Source organism: Polistes canadensis, unplaced genomic scaffold (genome assembly GCF_001313835.1).
Source record: "Polistes canadensis isolate GaletaPanama2010 unplaced genomic scaffold, ASM131383v1 scaffold_52, whole genome shotgun sequence".
Taxonomy (NCBI): domain Eukaryota; kingdom Metazoa; phylum Arthropoda; class Insecta; order Hymenoptera; family Vespidae; genus Polistes; species Polistes canadensis.
This window is the reverse complement of record NW_014569599.1, coordinates 746889-770780: the sequence shown is the minus strand read 5'-3', so window position 1 is coordinate 770780 and position 23892 is coordinate 746889. Positions and strand designations below refer to the sequence as shown.

At 32.6% G+C, this 23892-nt stretch overlaps 1 protein-coding gene across 4 annotated transcripts; it reads left to right on the top strand.

The window, feature by feature from the left end:
• Positions 1-3215: 3215 nt before the first annotated feature.
• LOC106785516 (GTPase-activating Rap/Ran-GAP domain-like protein 3) lies at positions 3216-23703 on the top strand. 4 transcript variants are annotated; one of them, XM_014746066.1, is made up of 17 exons: positions 3216-3492; positions 14196-14262; positions 15459-15542; positions 15755-15836; positions 16875-16993; positions 17189-17253; positions 17371-17437; positions 18174-18276; positions 18452-18550; positions 18770-18982; positions 19093-19364; positions 19616-19901; positions 20034-20518; positions 20913-21246; positions 21430-21516; positions 21629-21901; positions 21987-23703. In XM_014746066.1, exons 1-17 carry the CDS (start codon positions 3287-3289, stop codon positions 22241-22243), a joined length of 3099 nt encoding a protein of 1032 aa, XP_014601552.1. In that variant the 5' UTR covers positions 3216-3286; the 3' UTR covers positions 22244-23703. The 4 variants fall into 4 exon arrangements, with proteins under 4 accessions (XP_014601552.1, XP_014601551.1, XP_014601553.1 ...); XM_014746065.1 differs by having other exon boundaries at positions 19093-19394; XM_014746067.1 differs by lacking the exon at positions 3216-3492 and adding an exon at positions 11915-12346 and having other exon boundaries at positions 19093-19394.
• The last annotated feature ends 189 nt before the right edge of the window (positions 23704-23892 follow it).

The window sequence follows — 23892 nt, the reverse complement described above, 5'->3', positions numbered from 1 at the left end:
AAGAAGAGGAAGAAAGAAAGAAAGAAAGAAAGAAAGGAGCGGGGGCGGAGGGGGGGGTTTAGCAAGCTTTTTCCGAAGGAGAAGAATGTTAAAAGGGGAAAGAAAAGAAAAGAAATGAATTTAGCATCGTTCCTTGAGACTCCTTCGTTCTAATTGGTTCGCTTAGACTTCACATCGATCTTCCTACTCAGAAAGAATGAAACAGAGAGAGAGAGAGAGAGAGAGAGAGATAAAAGTGGGATAGAAGGGGTGATGGTGTTGGTGGGGAGAAGTTGAAGATAGAAGAAGAAGAATGGAGTACAAAGGAAAGAGATAGGACAAGGCAGAATGAAATGTATGTCCTTGTTTTTCGAAAAACATGTCAGAGTTTCGTTCTTTCATTCGTTCGTTCGTTCATTCGTTCGTTCGAATATTCTCATCTCGTGTTAGTACGAAGAGAGAGCATGATCGACGCATGCGTTTTTCACCAACAACAGTTTTACCCTAGAATAGAAATTATTCTTGGCCGATTCACGGCCAGTCTTCGACGAACATCCTGGAGTTAGACCCCGTGACACCATCATCATCATCATCATTATTATTATTATTATTATTAACATAATCATCGGGACAGAAAACATATATATATATTAATAATTAAATTTAATTCGCGAAGTGGATCATCCTTGTGATTGGACGAGTCTTACATCCCTTCCCTTTCCCATAATAATACCATCACTTTTGACGGAACATTTGATTTTCACGAATATAACCATAATCGCGTCGAAATGTAATTGTATTCGCGTTTTTTTTTTTTCTTTGGGAAGATATAATATAAGATTGTTAATGAAATAATTCCAAAATTAGAGTTTACACATTTAAAAGAATGTAATATATTAATTATTACGCAATTATTTGTGTGTATACGGTCTATCTATCTATCTGTTTATCTATGTGTGTGTGTTTGTGTATTTGAAATATATTTTATTAATACGTATTCGTTTAATATTCAAATTTTTCTATAGGGTTTTTTTTTTATATTATTACGATCAATGCAATCGATTTATTCTCTCTCTCTCTCTCTCTCTCTGTGTGTATACGTGTATGTGTGTGTACTGTTGTTTTTTATTTTTTTTTAAATTTCATTTATCTTTTTATTTTATTTTTTAATTCTTTCACACGCGATAGTTTGATATCCTAATGAAAAATAATAAGGTTTTTTTTTTATTTTCGATTCATCTATCCGTTCGGTTATATAACATTGATTCGTTTTTCTTATTCTTTTAATTTAACTGTTTTTATCCTTCAACGTTAGGAACATTGAATCGACAACCTATCCTATCCTAGATCCATCTGTCGAACAAAATTCTTCGCCGGAAATGCAACCCCCGAAGTTTATCCTTAAACGAGTGAGGATCGACGCGTGGAATTGAAAAAAGAAATTAAAGGGAGAAGGATACACGTGTTCCTCCGAGTTTTTTTCTTTTTTTTCGAAGAAACAACCGCGAAATTTTTCTCGGTAAAATTACGAAATCCGAAAGTGTCGGAAATTACACCCAAAAAAAAAATGTAATATTATTATTTAAAAACGTCATAATTTATATTAAAAAAAAAAAAAGAAAAAGATTACCCTTCTCTCTCTCTTTTTTTCTCTCTCTCTCTCTGATTTTTATTACAATATTTTGTCAATAATTAAAATAAAAATGATCCGACTTCGCGAAAAAAAATTGAGTACACCCTAAATTGTTATATACCCATTCGAATATTGAAGAAAAAAAAAAAGAAAAGAGTGGGTTAAGGTTACAGGATGGGAGGGTGGTTTAGGGGATGAAAAAATCGCGACAGTTACATAAAAATCTACGTAGGTCGAATAAAATTTGTCAATAATTTCTTTTGTCATTTTTTTTTCCTCCCCTTTTTTCACATTAGAACGTTCCCAAAACAAGTTGGAAATAAATTTAGAACGAATCGGAAATAATTTCAAGGACAGTGGGGTGGGTTGTGGGTGGAATAGGAGTAAGAGTAATAGAATCGGTACAGTTTGGCAACGTTAGGGCCTCATTTCGAATCACTCTTTAAGGGAGGTTTTAAGGGAAGAAGAAGAAGAGGAAAAGGAAGAGAAGGAAGAGGGGTGGAGGGGGAGGAGGAGGACCGAGAGAGAAAATTCCTATCGCGTTCGAGTTTCTGTCCGTAAAAAGATTTCTGTTTAATCGAGCATTGAAAGCGAGTGAAGCGTGCGTGCGCTTCCTTGGCTCGATAATCGAGAAGAGAAGAGAGGAAAGGAGAGAAGAGAAGAGAGGGAGGAAAGATTGATGGGTAGATAAATAGATAAATAGATGGATAGACCGATAAATAAATATAGAAACATATTATAAGAATTTTGTCGAAAAATTTTGGTTTGCTTTTGTTTTAAAGATTCGATGATCAAAATGAGACAAATATTTTCAACGAAGGTGTACAAAATAAGAAGAACTAAGAAGTAACACGTGTTGGGGGTGACGGGAAGGGAGGGGGAGGAGAGGGTGTAGGAAAGATGACTCGTGCTAACTCGTGAAAATCATAGTTAAAATAAAAAAAGTACAAACTGAGAGAAAGAGAGAAAGAGAGAGAGAGTACAGAAGGGATGAAGAGAGTGGTGGGAAATGAGAAGAAGAGTGGGGATCGGAAGGAAGGATGCTCGGAGCCAGTTATGGTGGCGAACGAAGCCGAGAATGGTGGTGGTGGTGGTGGTGGGGTCGAAAGGTGGCACAGTCATTTATGGTCGCACAGTGTAAGCTCGTACACCTGCGATCGGATGTCGGTAAGAAGAATAACGAAAGGACGCCGATATTCTATTGACGTTTATTAACACTGTTAGATTTTTAAACGTGATCTCCCATAGAGAAAGATTTATATATATATATATATATATATATATATATTTGTCTACGTGTTTTCGACTTTACACTTTTTCTTTTCTCGCCATTAAAATAATAAGAAGAAGAAAAATAAGAAGAAGAAGAAGAAGAGGAAGAAGAGGATGAAGATGAAGGAAATTAAAAATTTGTGGAAATTAATGAAATTATTTGTTACACCATAGAGAAAAGAAAAATGTTTTTTTATTGGTATCTTGTTTTTTTTTTTTCTTTTGGAAATAAATATGACCGTACCTGAGATGATAAAACGAATATATTTGAATTAAAATATAAAATATAAAATAAAATCTTTCTTTTTCACATACACACACCCTCCAAGGGTTGTTGTTGTTGTTACTTGATCGTTTACGTTATTATTGAAATAATGTCGTGAAAAATAACAAAAAAAAAAGATGAGTTCTTTGAGAAGAACTACGAATCAATCAACCAGAGAGGGGGCTACTACGAGAAGACACGCATTATCAGGTGTTAGCACCAAAAGCGTTAGGAATCTTCTTCACAGTGGTACCGCACCTGGTTCACCTCTTCGTTTGAGATCGAAATACGAATTGAGGAGCATCAGCTTCGAGGGTAGCAAAGTCTTACCATGGACCACCAGGTTGGTTAATCAAATTATTTCTTTTCCCCCCACCCCCATAAGTATACTACATTTGATTCAATTCTTTCAACCCCTTTCATTTGTTAAATCATCATTCCGTTTGATCATTTTAATGCGAAATGTCTGGTTTAGTTCTTTTTGTTCATTTGAAAGTAAAACAATTATGATTTATTTATTTCACTCAACGAAACTCGTATTAGCAATGAATATATCTTGTATCTATTTTTGTCAAGGAAAATTTAACATTGAAACAGTTAAATGTTCGTTTTCCTTATTTTAACATTCGAATGACTGAATAAAATATCGGTTATTTGATGAGTAACATAACATGTTGTTTAATTTTGAGATAAGCGTATAACTATTAATTAAACGAACAAACAATAATATTTAAAACTTTTTAACCTTTTCCTTTTTTTTTTATCAGTCACTCATTTATATATAATTATCTTGAAAAATAATGTTCACTCGTAATATCAAATCGAATTATCGTAATTATTTTGAACACACACACGTATCTAAAGAAAAAATATATTATAAATTTTAACACGCGTAACAAAAAAAAGCAAATCTTAAATCCACGAACGATAAATTTATAAGATACAAACTTACTATGTGTATATACTTAACTATATATTAATTTACATGTATATATAATATAATACATAAGTCGTAAACCGATCGACCAATAGAAATCGTCGAACAGTCGCGTCTCTGATAATTGGTTTAACGAATAATACACCAGTTAGAAGAATCAAACCGTGTTGTTAATTAATTTAAAACACGAGCATGGATACGAGATACACGGAGTCGTATCATACACACCTGTGCCAATCCTATCGGAAGAGGGAACGAACAAAAAAATAAAGAACACACAAAAACAAAGAGAGAGAGAGAGAGAGAGAGAGAAGAAAAATAAAAAATAAAAAAGAAAAGAAAAGGAAAGGAGAGATAAATACAAAGGGAAAATAACAACCCTTTCTTTTTTTTTTTCTTTTTAAAAAAGGAACTGCTCGATCGTATCTGTTGTGTTCTTCTTTTGTATTCACGAACGAGTGACAAAGAAGGAAAGAATAAACTCGAGGATAACCGAGCACGTGTACGTGTACGTGCGTACGTGCATGTATTTTACTTATATATGTGTTCTGTCATTCTGTGAATTTGCGTGTGAGTTAGAAGAGTGTGATTGGTGTATATGTGTAATACTTTTGCGTAAAGTATATGTATATATACACACACATATACATACACAGAGATACGAACGTCATCAGGCCAACTAGTGTGTCAGGTTCGTCTGCCTTTTACTCCACCTACGGGCATTGGCTTTATTGTTTATACCGACGTTATTTATTGCTCCTTGCCTATGTCGATGAAAAAGGGGGAACGATGTGACTCTCTTCTCTTTATTAAAACGGGAACTTGAATAGTCGATGGCGACGTACGGCTTTATGGTTTTATAGAGAAAGAAAGAAAAAAAATAAATGAGAAATAGAGAATACATTAAGATATATATTGTTTTAAATTTATAATTAAAATATATACATATATATATATATATATATATGATTTATAAATATTTGTATCAATTCATTATTGAGAATGTGTATATTTTAAATTTCTTTTTATTTGTTTTTTCACCATACCGCAAAACAATCATTTTATTGTTACGCGTGTACGTGGGTGGTGTTTGTAATATTTTGGATTCACGACAAAACATTTTTTATTTTATTTATATTTATTTTTTTTTCAAGAGAGAGAGAGAGAGAGAGAGTGGAAAAAAATTATTTCTCGCATTATGGTACAAACACTTTTCAATCTACCCACGTATTATATATGGAAATATAAATTACATATATATATATAAATATTTAAACGTGTGTAAACCACATTTGAGAATAATTTTATCTGTTTATTTTGCTTGAAATTATATTTCAAACGTATCATTTGGTTTTAGTTTATTGCTCCCGAAAAAATTTGGAAAATAACCCCTATGTGTTTTTTTTATATTTTTCTGTTTTTTTTTTGTTATCAATAGAAACGCAACGAAGATAATATGTGTCGGTCTGTCTAATACAGTTTACATGACAAACAAAACAAACACGTGTCAGATATCAGAAATACCGTGGCACGAAACTCTAATACCAACTAAATACTCTGTTTCACTATTTTATACACAATTTTTTTTCTTTTTTTAATTGTTCTCTATCTCTATGCGAGAGATAAAGCAATACACATAGAACGGATTTGATCCCATGGGATGGGTAGGTGGTCTATTATTATGACGAGATGTATTTGTATCAAGGGAACATGGCAAATTTGTTAACGCATACTATGATATATATAAATTATAGTAAATGAATCGAAATAAATCGTGGTATTCGATTCGATACTTTTCCACTCACAAAAGAAGAAAACAAAATGACCATTACCAATGACAATTTTCATTTTTAACAACAACGTTAAACTATAAAATTATATCTATTCATTAGCAACTAGTAAAAATTCAAGAACGTTCGTTATCATCGTTACATATATTACACAAAACCACACACGTTCGCGATGTTCTTATCTTGTTGCGTCGATGATTCATAGATCATTCTATTTTCGACGATGATACTTAAACGTACGATAGAAAACGTGCCACGATATTCCTAAACCTTTTTTTCTTTTTCATTCTATTCTATCTCTAATCATTTTAATTTACTCTTATTTAAAAAAATAATCACTAAAAATCATTCGTTCAAAATATATTCTAACATTTAGTATCGTTATCATCGTTAAAAAAACAACAGACTAATCCAGTGAATTCTCTAATAAACCCATTTCTACAAGTATATGTGTGTGTGTGTGTGATCGAATGAAAACGTTTAAAAGAAAGGAAAGAATTAAAAGAAGAATAAGAAAAAAGAAAAAAAAGAGATAAAACGACGATGTGTGTTTGTTGTGTTGAGTATCACGAGACCAACCCCATTATTATCAGGCGTACAACCATGGTGGCAATTCTAGGGAATATAGAAGAGGGTGAGAAAGGGTAGGATGATGATGGTGTTGATGGTAGGATTGTATAAGGGGGTGAGGTAGGAATCGACAAGAGCTTCGTTTACGATGGCAAGTGAGCCTTCTCTTGCTTTCTCCTCCTCCCCTTGAGCCTCCCTGAGCCTCCCCCTCTGGTGGAACGCGCATGATATCGGATTTTAGTGCTTCGCTCTCTTTATAATTAACCTTTTTGCTATCGGTATTGGGTATGGGAGTCTCGGTTGACGGTCTTTTGTGTACCCTGGATCGATCTCGATCATGCTTGACCGAGTGGAAGCTAGCTCGAATAACACACATACTATTCTCTGTTAGTATGTTTAGTATGATATCATATTGATGATGGGAAAAGAAGGAAGGAATTAGAATGAGAGAGGGTGAACAAGTATTGTTCATTTACCGAGTAATAGAAAAAGAATGATAGGTGTTGGGAAACTGGGTTTTATTTTGTTATTATGGTCATGAGAATGAGATAGAAAGAGAAATAGAGAATAATAGTCTCAGATGGTAATTGATAAATAGTAAAAAAATAGAAAAGTACTCGAGCGTTTCCGATGACTTTGTGTACTTGCGAGTTAGTTGTATATCGTGAATTGCGTCATCGCGATGGCCCGCATTCGAAAACACCTATTTTCTTTATATATATATATATATGTGTGTGTGTATATAGGTATATTGATTTTGTCGTAGTGCATAACGATACCTGGTGTACCCTGTAGCCCGTAGAATTAGCTCGAATATAGCCTTAGGGCCCTTACTGAAAACTCAACCAAAATTTATTATCATCCCAGAACGTTGGATTTGACGCCAATGTGATCATCATCAAGCTTCATATCATTTCAAAGCTTCTCCTCTAGGTAAAATTGTCATACGTTTTCTCCAATTTTCTTTTTTTGCCCAAAAACTTTGTTGAATTATTTATTTTAAAATCATCTTTAATTTATATATCGATTTTGTGTGTGTGTGTGTGTGGTCTTTTTTGGCAAAATTAATATTCATTAAAAAAGATTAGAGAAGTATATTTTTGAAATTCGATAACAATGCAATGACAATTATTAATCGTTCGTTTGAATTTTTTTTCTTCGCTAATATTATTTTTTCCTTGTTGATCATAATTATTTTCATCCTTTCTGTATCAGTCAATTTTTTGATTATTTTTCTTATAACATTTAGTATTATCATTAATATTCGTATTATACGAATCAGATTGCTTTATAATGAGATCATTAATATTATATTATCCTTGTTCGAAATAACTAAGATAAGAGTTTGAGTTTCTAGTGATAAAACCGATATAGAAAGTTCATTATTGTATGTGTCGTGGTTTTCGGTAAACCATTGACGTCAAACTCGTACGGTGACTTTTATTAGATTATGCCGAAACACAATGGATATATATACACACACACACATACTAAATTCGAAATCTAATTGATTACGTGAAGTTTAAGCGTTAAGTTAATTCACTGATTAAACAATGAATGATATCAAAGAGATACGCATCTTTGTATTTCATTCGAAGATTATGATTTCTCGTATCTGGTTTATGTTTAAAAAATTGAACGAAATTGACAAGAAGAGAAGGGAGGGATTTACCATAGATACAATGAAATTATCTGAACATTCGATTGTACGCGTATTACTTGTTCAATCATTTATCGTTTAGATTATTTTTTCTATTTTTTTTTCAGACAAGATTGCAAATGGTTTTAATATGTTATACATAAAATATAGAAAAGATATTTTGTTAATATATATATAAATATGTGTGTTGTCAACTAATAACGATAATTATTAAAATTATAAACTAACAAGTGTATAGAATTACCACGTTTTTTCTTTATATATTTAAATACGTAATATTTGAATGTATATTCGTAAATAAACTCGTACATTTTTAAATAACTTTTCAAATAGTTAATAGTTCTTCAACTTTTATCATCTTAGTCACGTGAAACGATGACTATTGAAGGATACGCATAAATTTTTTAAAAGTACTAAACATAATCGTTGAATTTCTCGTCGAGTAATAATATAAAACAATTGAAATAGTATCGAACACGTTAATTAAATTAAATTAATTCACCGGTGGGTCTCATTCAATGGTGGGAACATTTTCAAATGAATAATATCGGTAAGATAGTTTTCTGTAAATTGCCGATAAAAACGATAACTCGAATGGTCGTATTCGAGTAATTTGAAAAAATTGCGTTTGATCTTTGTTATGTTTAAATGTTTACGATCAATATTACTAAAACAGTAAACTAAATGAATGTTTTTTTTTTTTTCTAAAGCGAATTCCACTTTGGTCGGAGGAGGAGGTTTATCAAGTGTCGATAAACGTTGTCACGTTGGCGGGATCGATTAAATATACGGAAATGTCGGTAGAACCTTGAAAAATAACGTGAAAGATTTAACGAACACGATATTTACTTGAATAAATATGATCGATTTAATAGCAGGAAATTAATAGCAATTAATTCTGATGATCGATCATTTTATTGTATCGAAAGTTTCTCGATTTATCTTGCTTATTTTTTATATCCAATCAATTTTTTTTTTTTAATCTTATTTATTATAATACGATAACATTATATACGATTTATTTGATTCTATTAGATTGAATTTTCTATCGGTAAAATAAGAAAATTAATAAGACAAAAAAATGAATTAATCTTTTAATATACGAATCAATATATAATTTAATATTTGAAAATGTTATAACATATAATATTATTAATTGCGTCAAGATTTATGTTAGTTGTTATAGATTTGACATAAGGATATTACGAGTTAGTGTAACTAAAGTTATATCTAAATAAAAGAATATAGTAAATAAAAGCTATGTTTGATGAGTTATCCTAAACCTTAGTGACCTGACCACAGACAGTAAGAAATATTGATAACAGAAAATGGCACTTCGAAAATATTCATTTGAAATATCGATATTTCGAAAAGTTATTGATTATTAAAGCAAATCCATGTAATTCATATTTTCATGAAGTAACAGTCAGTAATCAATTAAATGTATAGTATTGTAGAAAAAAAAAAGGGAAGACAAATTATCTGGGACACCCTGTATAGTTTATACGTATATTTATATATAAAAATAAAAAATCACTCGTTAAAAGTGCAACACACCGATCATTCTTTTTTCGAGTGTCAATCCTATCGAAGAAGGTCGAGTATCTCGTTGAGAGTTTTTCCTACAATTAAAATAACGAATTAATACGAATAAATGTTAATAAAAAGAACAAAAAGACGAAGGTTGTATATTAAAAATCAATTAATTGAAAAAATATCAAATTGTTCTCGTAAGATATAAAAAGAAACGAAACGAGTATTAGTATAAAGATAAGAACGAAAGAAAATAAACAGAATGCAACTATCATCATCCACATAGTATTTTCCTACAAAATCTAAAAGATAAAGAATCGAAAATAACATATAAAGATAAGAAACCCCGAAGATCGTATCAAAAATCGGCCAAAAACAAATTGCATCCTTGTGCAATCGTAAATGTAATCGTAATAAATAAAAATGTAAGTGTCAAATCGATGAGACAGAAGTAAACAAAATAATATGATAAATGGATGAACAAAATTATAGAAAAATAAAACCCCGATTTATTCGTAAAATCTAATAATAATAATAATAATAATAAGAAAAAGAAAGAAATATCGAATAAGAGAGTGAGAGAGAGAGAGGTCTCTGATCTCTGCAGCAAGAGAGGGTCCTCCTCGGCGCCAACGAAAATGCAGGTCACCGTCCTCCGGTGTGCAAAACCCTCCGACGCCTGCGTGTCGTGTGTCGGATGAGGAAGAGAAGGAGGAGGAAGAGGAGGAGGAGGAGGAGGAGGAGGAGGGCGCGTCGATATGCTTTTTGGGAGTGATCCTGTTAGGATGAATCCTCTTTTCTAAATCTTCAACCTTAACAAAACAATCAACAAAACACAATAATAATCACAAAAATAATATTCATTTATTTTTTTGTATTCCAGTGTGTGTGTGTGTGTGTGTGTGTGGACACATAGATTAAAAAATAAAAAAAACAAAACACTATGATAGATTAAAAATGTGTTAGTCGGGCAAAACGCGAAGTGACTACGACGACGACGAGTGTCGAACGCGGGACTTTTCGCGTTTCGGGGGGGTGGGAAGGTGTATCTGTGTGTGTGTGTATATATCAGAGTATGAGTATGAGTAAAAGAGAGAGAGAGAGAGAAAGAGAGAGGAAGGAGAGAGGAGTTGTTCGACGATACGGCGCCAGTCGACGAGTCGCCGTCGTGTAACTGCGAACGAACGAAATCTTTGTCCTCTCTCTCAATTCTTATCGAATAACATTTTTTTGTTTTCACCCCCGTGTTTCCAAAGAAAAATAAATAAATATCCGTGGACACAATATAACAAATTTCATATACACGTAATACAAAACAAAAAGAAAAAATATATATATATATATATATATATATATATTATGTATTAATATACTTGCATATTATATACGTATCGTATCTATAAATATAAAAAGAAACATATAAAGAAAGAGAAAGAGAGAGAGAGAGAGAGAAGGTGGATGAGAATAGGAGAGGGTGGGTGGAGGTGGGTGTTCCCCGAAAAGGGAAGAAGAAAAAAATAAGAAATAAAAGATAATATAGAACGCGTTTATACTCTCGACGTTGTTAGTGCACAGCCAGGGGTTGAAAGTCGTCGTGCCCGTTAAGAGGAAAGGTCGTTCGACGAGACTTCATGGAAAAGAAAGAAAGAGAGAGAGGGGTTGCTTGACAGTCGTGGCAAAGACGAGTGAAAGCTTACTCGCGATTACATTGAAAAAAAGAGAGAGAGAGAGAGAGAGTGGTTGGAAAGTCCACGTATGAAGGGAACGTGAGAAAGGTTGTTTTATTTTGCTACTGTTTTATTTTACTCTTCCTAGGGGGGGTAAGTTATTATATAGATATATATATATATATATATTTTGTTGTTTTTTATATAGACCATTTTTATATCGTATATTATTGATAATAATTATATGTGGGATATAAATATGATTGATCTATAAATATGATTTTTTATATGAACATTGTCTACCTACCTACTTACCTACGTGTGATGATCGGTCAACGATATTACTTCCGAGAATTAAATAACGTGTTAAGGAAGGTCAGAGGTTGAAAGTTCGAACACGCGTTATGATAGTTCGTTGATCCTGAATTTATTCTCTCCCTCTCTCTCTTTCTTTCTCTATATATATCTGGGGATTATTGTTTTATATATATCTCTCTCTCTCTCTCATCGAAATAGAATAGAATTAAAGTATGTGATATTTAAATGGTACGATCTAATATTATTATCTCGTAGGATTTATGAAAGAAAAGGAAAAAGGGTTGTCACGATTGTTTACTTCTATCTCATAAAGGAAATACGTGCAGTAAACAGAAAGAAAAAGAAAAGAAATAACATATAGAAATGAAAAGTCAATTTTCAAAGTTAATCTATCCTCGTGACCGATCAAAATTATACAAATTCTTCTTTGAAATTGACGATTAAGAAGAGGATTGTTTGTTTGTTTTGTTTCTTTTGAAACTTACTTACTTAATGTTAATCGGTTAATATCGATACAACCGATATAAGGAATTAAAGAGATTAACTATAATTACAAGTGGAAAATTATATTCAACGATGGATAGCAAAAGTGATGAAGAATCGGCACCAACTTCAGCCGAATTGGATGCCATGAAACGTAGAAACAGATCGAGATCGGTTTGCGTACCTATGCTTTCTTCATCTCAACTAAGACATCTTCATCGAAGGGCCAGTCATCATGCGTACGTTTTATTAATTCATGATTTTTTTTTTATTCCATTGGTTATTTCATTTCGTTTTATTTATTTTGTTTTATTTTGTTTTATTTGTCTACTCTAACAAGATGTCTTCGTTAATATTTGATTCGTAATATTAATTAGAAATTAAAACACTTTACTCAGAATTATATTATATTTAATTCGTGATTATATAAATAACATTTTTGTTATTTTCAACACGTTGAGGAATGAAAAATTCATATTACATTTATTTCGAGATATCTTAAGCTTATAGATTTGGATTATCTTTGGAAAAAAATCTTATCGGTGAACAAAATTAGAACAGACAATAATATCATTAATTAATCGTAATGCAAATAAAAATTCTATCATAAATTTAAAGATCTTCGTGTTAGAATTTTATCCATAAATATTATATAATAATAATTATTATATAATATATAACATAACATAATAATTATTATCGATTATTATTTGCCTTAAAGATTTGTCTCCTTAACCATTTGTATCACCAACTGATACTTTCTTATTTTATTGGATTTTTCTATATCCATTAAATTTGTTTCCAACGAAATCGCAAAGTTATTATCAATATGATTTATAATAAATATATGATATATTTCAATCTAAATCCATATCACACAACACACAATACATCTTGTGTATACGTTGAAACATATTTACGTAGTTGTCTATCAACGGTGTAACATATATCAAAGGAAAATAAGATATTAGGTAATATCTTAGGATGTGTGCAATATCTAAAGATGATAGGAAAGAAAATAAATGAAGTATCGTTTGCTATGATCTTTTTCAATACATATACATATACAATATTTCTCATTCACGTAAAGAAAAATATCTGTAATGAAATTTGAAATTTATTTCGATGGGCAATAAAATTCAATCGAATTTCAATCTTTTAAAGGATAATAACTGTTATACATTGTGATATTCAAAAAAAAAAGGGAACAAAACATTGAATCCAAGTACTTATGAGAATACACATCGAATAGTTAAGTAGGTAGGATTTTTGCATTGAAACAAGTCGACCTCGACGCGCCTTCTTCTTCTTCTTCTGCTTCTTCTTCTCATTAACCTACATATTCACGTCGCGAAAAACGAAGAAAATATATGGAATAGTGTAGTAGAGAAGAACGGTGGTGGTTTTATCTTGGAACTTATCGCGTAGAAGAAAAAACGCGGGCGGGGTGGGTTTAAGGGGTAAATGTTGATTGCTTCTTGTTCCTGTTAAACAAGAGAATGAAAAATAGTTTTTCAAGACTTACCGATTCGCGTATCACCATTCCGATTATTTTTTTTTCTTGGCCCAGTGGTAGTTTCATCGATCATCATTTAAACGCTTCATTGAATCTTTAAAATCAATCTCGAGAACCAACCCTCTTCCCCTTCCCTCTCGATCCAAGTATCCAATACCGTTTGTTCTTATATTCGTGTTAGAATTTATTAGGTTTGTCATAGATATATATATATAAATATATATATTAGAATATATCAAAAGTTAGTGTACTTGAAACTTGAATAATGTGAATTGTATTTTGTTTTTTTTTTGTAAAATTTATTTAACGTAATATTAATTTGAAGGAAATAAAAACGTACGAACCCTTTTGGTTGACACTTACAATTAATATAACATAACTAATAATAAATTTCGTGTGTTTTTGATCCACAACGAATGCTTTGAAACTTGCATAATGTGGATTGTTTTTTGTTTTGTGTAAAATTTATTTAACGTAATATTAATTTGAAGGAACAAGAAAACGTACGAACCCTTTTGGTTGACACTTACAATTAATATAACATAAATAATAATAAATTTCGTGTGTTTTAGATCCACAACGGATGCTATATCGAGGAGAGGTGTATTATCGAGACGATGCTATGGAAGTGTCGAGATGGTAAGTGAACTCTCGTATTAGTGTCTGTGTGTTTCTGTGTACGTTTCTATAGAAAGACGTTCATTCGTCGGTGAAGTTACTCTAATGCAAATAGGTCAAATCGTCGGTGTTGTTCCACTTCTTGGTGGGAAACGTGCACTTTCGAATATCGGAATCGTGGTTGTTCACGACGATAAACGTCGACAAGAAATCTTTTGTGTGTATGGGTATTGCTGACTGCTAGAGAGAAATCGCGCATTTCAAACTTCTACGAATTATTTCTTAGCTGCCAAGATGAAATGCCAATAATTTCCCATCAATTTTTATTATCTCTCATCCTATCGAATGGAAATATTTTATTTCTTTGAAAAGTAATCCCCATCACTCCCCCCTTCCCCGAAAAAGAAAGGAAATTCATCCCTTCCTATCCTAGACAAAGAAGTGGGGAAGGAGAAAAAAAAATGCAACTATCGTTTAACGAAATTTGTTTTAATTTGCAATTGCATTGTTTCAGATAGTGCAATTTTTTGGTTGATTTCAATAAAATTGAAATATTAATTTTACAAAATTCATGATACTTTTAATTCACTCTAATATTATTTATTATTAATATTTATAATTATAATATTATTTATATTTATAATATTATTTATTATTTTTCTTCTGTTACTTTATTTCAAAATTTTCTTTCAGTTTTCGCAATTGTAATATTGTACAACGCGTGCATAGATCATATCTTATTTTTTAATGTATCTTTTTTTCGTTTATTGTTATCAAACATTGTCCTCATTACGTGACAATCGGTTTTCCCTTTCTCTTCCTACAATAAGGTGGAGGAGGAGGATCGTCAGGTGAAAGCATCATTTCCTGTATAACGATCTCGTTAACCTACCTCGTATAAATTCATCTCTTTCGTTTTTTCTTTTTTGATTCGTCGATCGGATGATAATTATTATTCTACGATCTGGGGGATCAATTGGATCAATCGATCACGTTAAATAAATCATTTTATTATCATTTTATATAATATTACATATTATTATCATAACTTGATCATTTATTTTACGAATCATCCTGATTGATTGTAATTAATTGTAAGATTTAGATGATTAAATCATACACGATTTTATTATTATTTATTTTCTATATTACTGTTCTTTTTTTCCTATCATATTTATACGTATTATTTTATTTTTTTTAAATTATTCTTTTTGCAGTTACCACAAATCGAGCAAGATGGTACAGACAATGGTAGAAGATTTCGAATGGAAAACGGTGATTCTCCAGGCGAGAAAGAAGAAGTAAGAGAATATTATTTTTTTATTTTTATATATTTTTTTTTATTGTTGTTTCCATCTTATTTCCTAAATTTCTTCTTCACTTCGTTGATTTCATTTAAAGGAGAAAAAAAGAAAAAGAAAAAGAAAAAGAAAGAAAAAGTAGCAATACCTATCTACAATACAAAGTGGCCATTAAATTTATAATCGCATAATCGTTTCTCTTTGTTGCGTAGATGTTCGGTTCACCTAATATACCGATATTGGAAAATCCGGAATATCAAACGCGATGGTACTTCAAATACTTTCTGGGCAAACGTGAGTACCATAAATCTCGTTCCATTTTTTTTCACTCTGTTTGTTTGTTTTGTTTTTATTCTTCACCCTTCCCCCGTAACCCTTTGCATGTTACGTTTTAATTTCTTTCCCTTTTTATCTACCCGTTATATTTTTCCCGTCCCATTTTTTATTTTCCTATTTGTTTTTTTCAATTTTATCTCACCAAACACAGATAAAGTTGGAAACTTTGCGCACGTGTTAATTCTTGGTAAAAGCTCAGAAACCAATATGTGTGTGTGTTACTCTCTTCCTATCGTACACGCCAAAGTTTATACGCTTAACGGATATAAATATTGGTTAAGAGGAAGATAAAAACGGAACCCCCTGAGCTTGTGCCAATAACGACGAGATACGCCCGTTTTAATGGAGAACCGCGATTACGAGCCGCGGATCGATAATTAAGATGAATGCTTGATGTTATTCTATCGTAAACGTAAAAATAGGACAAAAAAAGGTATGGGGACAAGAATAAGAATAAGAAGAATAACAACAACAACATCTAAAAAATATAAAAAGGAAACAAATATCATAGAAAAGCAAGTGACCGTAGAAATTTTCAATTGAATTTGTCGACTTAATTGGCTCGTTGTTGCTTTTTCTTTTTTTTTTTATTGATAATAATAAAAAATTTTTAAAAGAAAAAACAGACAAGAGAGAGAGAAGAATATAACTAGTTGAAAAAATAAAAGTCAAAGTAACGATAGAACCAACGAAAAAGTAACAATTGACAATTTGTATCAAAAAACTAACACAAAATCGTGTTTTATCCTTGAACCTTTTTGTTCTTTTAATTATTATTTTTGATCTCCTCTCGTCAGCCTTTGATTGCATGATAATTAACAATTCGTTCATTAAAATTATATATAATATAATTTAGTTAAGATCTTTGTTATCATCGTATAAAAATTGTCGAATTATATTTCACACATTAATCTGTCTTTTCATTTCTGTTTTTTTTTCCTTTTCATTTCCTAATGTGCATCATATAAAATATTTTGGAATTGTATCTCGTTGTAGTGCATCAAAATTACGTGACTTCGGATCACGAAAGGAATCCACTATTTCTTTCGGTGGTTATGAGCGAGGGTGGCGATCAATGCGTATCCCATTATAGGGTTATTTTATGGAGACGAACGGTGAGTAACATAAAGTATAACTTTTCGATCGGGTTACTCAAATAAAGATGTAATTAACACCCTGCTAAATATTTTTAATTATCTCTTTTTAAGTTTCTTTCTCGTCTTCGGTTTTCTTTTCTTTTCTTTTCTTTTTGTTCTCTTTTAGTCTCGAAATATAATACATAAAAAAAAATAAAATTCGTTTAAACGCAGGGTGCACAAAGGATATCTCTGCCATTTTCGGCTAACAAGACCATGACAATCAGGCAAATCCTGAGGTAAATATTTTCTTTTTCTTCTTTTTTTTTTTTTATTCGTTTTCTCGATATGGTGATACCCCCCACCCCCTCCCCCATACTCGACCATTCTCGTTATATTGCCTTCTTTTTCTCCAGCAACTTTTTCGGCCTGGAAAAACTCGATAAAGCACCCCGCGAAGTTTTGTCACCCGAATTACAAAAGGTATTTACATAAACAACGTTGTTTTTTTTTTTATATGTACACACCATTATTACTCTCGAATAAGTTTCTTCGATTTTAAGAAAGATCTTGGAAAAGTTTCTCGTGCGGCTTTTTCTTTTTTCTTATAACATTGAAAAAAAGCGTTATGAATAAATGAATAAATGAATAAATATTTTTTAACCCGCTGTGTGTGTGTGGGAAAATTTTTGAAGGGAATCTTTTGTCCCCCACGTAAAGAATTAATTTCTAAAGTTATTATGTGTTTTATTTTAGAATATTCGATATTCATATATATATATATATATATATACACTAATGCATTCACTGTAGATCATTTTTCTTCTTACAAGACAAAGGTCAACTTTAACGATTCTATTTTATAACACGCGATCCTTACGAAACTCTCGAGTATATATGTACAAATGAATTATACATGTACGTATGTCGTGTTGCATACCAAAAGGGGACTTTTAAAAGTTTCTTATCAATAGATGTTACACGTAACTTAATTGGCACTCGTAATTATTACCGAGGTGTACAGAAGGTTTCATATATTAAAAGACAAAACTCTCTTAAATTAGATAACATTTGTCATGATTTTGTTCTTACAATAAATAATTAATAACGAGGATTAAGTAGAAACGTCGTATATTTCAAAGTATTATCCGAAACGTTTTTATTAAAAAAATTTCAACGAATATAAAAGTCTTGAAAAAAAAAATGATGATTTATTTAGGATTTACTATTGCTGGAGGAACAAGAGGGATCCGTCAATTTCAAGTTCGGTGTTATATACGCAAAAGAGGGCCAGACTACCGACGATGAGATGTTATCGAACGGTAAGACGAAGAAAATAATAAAAAGAAAAGAAAAAGAAAAAAGGAAAAAAAGAAATTCTCAAGTGCCGTCGCGGAGAAGAGATATATTTTTGTTTAAAATAGAAAAGAGAAACGGAAATCGGATGATCAAAGGAGGGCACGATCGACCCCCGGGTCGCGTCTTTATTGTTCGCAGAAAGTGGCAGCCCCGGTTTCGAGAAGTTCCTCGATATTCTTGGTGAGAAGATACGACTGAGGGGTTGGGACAAGTATCGTGGCGGCCTCGATGTTAAAGGTACGCTTTACAATTTCTGTCTTTAATCAAGAACGATAAGATTAATATGTAAGATTAAAAGTAACGTGTTCAAGGCACGTTAAACCGTTTCCTATTTAAATCACGAATATCGAAACTTAGAATAAAATACATGTGTTATAATTATTATTTCGATAGGATAAATATATCAAAAAGAAAAGAAAAAAAAAAAAAAAGAAAATGAAATAAAAATTGTTAAAGGTGACATGACTGGTAGAGAAAGCGTTTACACGATATATGCCGGTCACGAAGTGATGTATCACGTCAGCACAATGCTACCTTACTCGAAAGACAATCCCCAACAACTCGAGAGAAAAAGGCACATCGGTAATGACATTGTCAACATTATTTATATCGATGATCCAGCAGCCGTTGACAATTTCAATCCTAATTGCATAAGGAGCCAATTTACTCGTGAGTTTGTACAACAATTGGTTTGGGGTGTCTATTTTAAAAAAGAAAGAAAATAAAAAAAGGGTAATCATTTTTGTTCTAATTTTCGATACGGATTGTCCTTATTCTAGACGTGTTTGCTGTGGTATCAGCATTGGGAGTTCTTAAAGGTTGGCGAGTTGCCATTTATTGCGACGAAACTGTTCCTCTATTCGGTCCAAGTCTTCCCTGTCCACCGATCTTCGACGATCCCTATCACTTGAGAGAATTCCTTCTGGTCAAGTTGATTAATGGCGAGAAGGCGACATTTAACACGCCAACATTTTCTAGAAAAAGGGAGAGAACGTTGGACGCTTTATTGCGCGACATGTATCAGGAACATGCGCAAGATGGGAAGAGCAACGTGAGTCTTCAGCGTGATCTTCCATTAAATGTACATATCCCGATCATTTTCAAATACAAATATTTTCTACACACGCTTGTTTATTTTCCAATGTAATTCAAAAAAAGAAAAGAAAAAACAAATTTATGGGAATTATTATAAATGTGTGATACTTGGTTTATAATATTTTAAACATTATATAAATAATATTTTTATATTGATCAAAGAGATTTTTGTTTGTTATAATATATAATATATTGATCGTTTAACAGAGCATGTTAAATCGTCGTGCATTTTCCGACGTTGTCGAAGGACCCGGTAGAAGACGAGAAGAAACAAGAGCAGTTGAAATGGTACGTGTCGGTCAGGCTGTTAAATTGGAAGCGATAGTTCGCGGTCTGGCACCAACTTCTCTTGCTACGGTTGGTCCATTAAAACCAAGACCTTGGGAACCGAGATGTATTTATCCAGATTTCCCACACGTCGTAATTTGCGGTGACGTTTGGTCCGAAAATAGGATGATACTTGCATCGGAAAATGGGACTTTTTTGATCGAAGGTATTTTACAACTATATAGATCTTTGTTTCATATTACTCCAATCAAAAAAGAAAAAAGAAAAAAGAAAAGAAAAAAAATTCGGTAACAGAGAGATGAAGGATAAAAAAATTGTATTTCGTGTGTTTACCCAGAGGGTCTCTCGCACAGAATGATTTTCGACGAGTCAGTTCCGATCAAACAACTCGACGTTGTCGAACAACACGGTATTCTTCTATTTCGTGGAATCGATAAAGGGAAAGAAAGCGTTTACGTATTTCGTTTGCGGGAATTCGATTACGATTCGTCGTCGTTGAATGCTAGGACATACAAATTTCCGGAATTTTTTAACAATCGCGACGATTTGGAAGACGATGTTGACGAACACGAGGAAGAACTCGAAGAAAACGGAGAACACGAGGATGATTATTACAGGGACGGTGAAATCGAAGAAGAGGATACCGATGCGAATTATCGTGATCATTTCAAATTCAAATCTTCTTTGCGTTTGCGAGGAAGGACACAACTGAGACCACCCGCGGTTAGAAGTCGTGCACATATTAAGGATAGAAAATTAACTCGTACTCGTGGTTGCCATCTCTACAGTATCACCAGGCAAGGTGGTTCGCACTTGCGAATGGTACTCTTTAATATATTTCATATTCAATTTAAATATCATTACAAAGTGGATACGTAAGAACACTCTAATTCATAAATATAATATAATATGATTCCAATTGACACATTCTTATGTATAAGATACGATAGATACATTTTAGTATTATACAATTTTTATATACCATTGTATTACTTTATCAAACGTTGTGTGTAACTTAGTCCTGTGTCACCAAAAAATAACTTTCAAGTGGTCGAATTAAATAGGACATTTACAAGTAACTATTTTTCTATTTTTTTCATTGATATAACTTGGGAATAATTTAATAGAAAATTCTTACGTAATCACTGTTGTTAATTGAAATGTTTGAAATATAAATTTCATTAAAATCTAATGGTAATAAGAAGTTTGCTCGTAGTGTGCAGCGGTTGGACGACGTTTGACGGTCCTCCAATGGAAACATAACGCAGCTTGGACAACTTGGTGTTCTTCGACGGATACCGATACGATCGAAGGTTTCTTGCTCCTCAAAGAATTCACCGCGAGCGAAAGCCCAACCCTTATTACGATGATCGAAAGTACAGAGATCGGGAACGAATGGTTGCTGTGTTGCGGTGCACGTCATCATTACGAACTTTTCACGGCGTCCGGTACTTCACGTATAGTTCACGTTGAAACGAACAAACCGCATATCGTAGCAGCAATTGATCTGCGCGAGGACGAGGAACCTGAATTATTGTTATGTTATAACAGTGAGTTGTTCATTCGATTAAATACATATATATATTCCTATTTTATATCATTTTCCATCTCATGTAATAATAATATTCCGTAATTTACACTCTGTTATAATTGATTTCATCAAATTATTAATTAATTTCGACACAGTCCAATTATTAAATGATTCAATCCAATTAGTATTTCGTCATTCGCAGATATGTGCCACTTCCAAAAGTGTTCGGAAGAGAGTACCGCGCCCACGGATTTTGATTTTAAATGGAATTCAGTACCAACAGCGATAGGTCAGCATTCTATTTCTCTCTTTTATATCATTTTTAAATATAATAGAAAATATAATAGAAAAATTATAATAATTCATAACATTGTTTCTCATATTTTTGTTGTTTTCCTCAGCTTGTGCTTTTCCTTACGTGATAGCATTCACTGCTGATACCATGGAAATTCGTTTGATAATAAATGGAAATCTTGTACATACAATTGCCATGCCGAATCTCTGTTTGATAACTTCTAAAAGGGACATATTTTTTGCCACTACCGCACCGGAATTTTTATCTAGTAAATGCGAACGTATTAGATTGGATTCTAAACCTCCTGAGAAAGACGAACAAGGAAGTAGTCCACCACCGACAACGCAGTCTTCCTCTTCCTCTCGATCAAATTCACAAAGTAAATTATATTCATTTATAGAAACGTTATTTAACTTTGACTTCTTCTGTTCTTTGTATAATTTTGACTCGCGTTTCTTTTACAGACAATCATAGCGATTGGAAGCCGATCAGGATCTATCGAATACCATTACAAACACTCTCGCGAAATCTAACATCAAATTGCAGCCAAAGAAGATGTCCGAGCCCGACCGACCCAGAAATCGTTTCCGCCCCTTTGACAGGCGGAGAAAATAATTTTTTAACCGTGGAATCGCAAAGAATCTTAAGCAGGTCTTGCAACAGCAGCCCGACGCCACCTAGTGGACCAGAAGATTTGATTCCTACTGTGTGTAGAAAATAGAAAGATAAAGATAATGAAAAAGAATGAGAAAAAAATGGGAATTAACAGAGGACACGCTAACTTTCTCGCAAATTAATTCATAATTGCGTTGCCATTTTTTTATTGGATTCGTACTAAATAGTGCGAATGGATAAGTAGGTACCTGACGCTCGTGCCTCCACAGGATTAAGATTTAACACACACACAAGCAAACGTACGATCCTGTCGTTGCTACGCTTCGCGATATAGGAAATATTTAATACGTGTTACGATCGATCAATTACTTTATTCGTTTTATCTTTTTTTTTTATTTTTCAATAGATCTAAATTTATGAAATAAAATCTTCGAAAAAATTTGGCTCATTCAAAAAGTCCACCAAGTCGGTGCTCGGTCGATAATTTAAAATATCGACGAGTGTCATCTAGCGGTGATTCGTTCGTACTAACTTAACGAGTAATACTCTGACGATAAAACAACATTGATCAACCGCGTACAAAAATGAATTGGAATTGGAATATAAATATATTTCCGATTAAAGATCGATCCGACACGTATTTGATGTTTCTTTTGCCTCCTTGATATGTATTCTATATGGATAGATGCATACCTTATCTACTGGATGACAGACATACAGGAGAAAAGGTCGATAACATTATGGTTCATCGTAGAAGTTAGGGGTGAGTAAACGCCAAGAACCAAAAAAGGGTTCGAAATATACTAGGAAATAATCATTTTTGCAGTCTCCTTCGAGAGCATAATAGCTTAATTCGTTAAAAAAAATAAATAAATAAAAATCTTTTTAATAGTTCCCGACGAGAGATAATACCAAAGCATAATCTTGATTTGAGTAATAGGCATAAACTAATGTTGTTTAAAAAGAATCATTTTTATCTTCATTATTTTCTTACCAAAATGCATGCTTTTTCTGATGACCACGTGTTAGGAAAACAATTGCAAACATTCGTAGTTCCATACTCGTGGTCATTTTTAAAATCCAACCGGTGACACTGTACGCACCCGAGTATGATTGCGACAGTGGCGTAGGAAGAATTGAAAAAGATCTCTTTATATTATAAAGTTCGTTTATTTAAACTTTCTCCTTTTATTCTTTCGTTGTCGAAGCCGAATGAAAATTTTGTTTGCGAAGTATCGTTGCAGTACGTAGATGAACGATACGAATACGATGCGTGCAGTGATGAATTATCGATTATTCACAATTATAACCAGCATGTTCTGAGGAACTGTGACACGTATTCGCGATCGAATTTCATCGATCGTAGAGCCACACAACGCGCTACATGCGTGAAATTCTGCAGAAGACGTAATTCTGCATACTCTTCCTTCCATCCATCCTTCCTTCCGTTCTTCCTTCCTTCCTTCGACGAGAGAGGGGACAACAGGCAGAATATAACGTGTGTGTATATACGAAAGCATGAAATAAAGTGTACCTTATCGTTGCAACGTTTGCACCAAAAACTTATGCTCGAGGAACTTTCATTTTCTTATTTAGTTGTTTATTTATGGGCTAAACCGAAGTCGATAAGACGTTAAAGAAAATCCTATGAATGGCAATTACTGTCAAGCGGAGTCAGAGCAAAGAGCTTTGGCGACCCCGGTCAGTCTAGATCGTTGAACCGCAATAATTTACCTTTACCCGACTTCTGTTCGA

Bases quoted from the DNA above. Each gene is read 5' to 3' on its own strand.
- LOC106785516 (XM_014746065.1), top strand. From the start codon at position 3,287: ATGAGTTCTTTGAGAAGAACTACGAATCAATCAACCAGAGAGGGGGCT. The intron at 17,254-17,370 runs GTAAATATTTTC...CTTTTTCTCCAG, and splicing joins ACAATCAGGCAAATCCTGAG to CAACTTTTTCGGCCTGGAAA. The intron at 19,902-20,033 runs GTATTTTACAAC...GTGTTTACCCAG, and splicing joins TGGGACTTTTTTGATCGAAG to AGGGTCTCTCGCACAGAATG.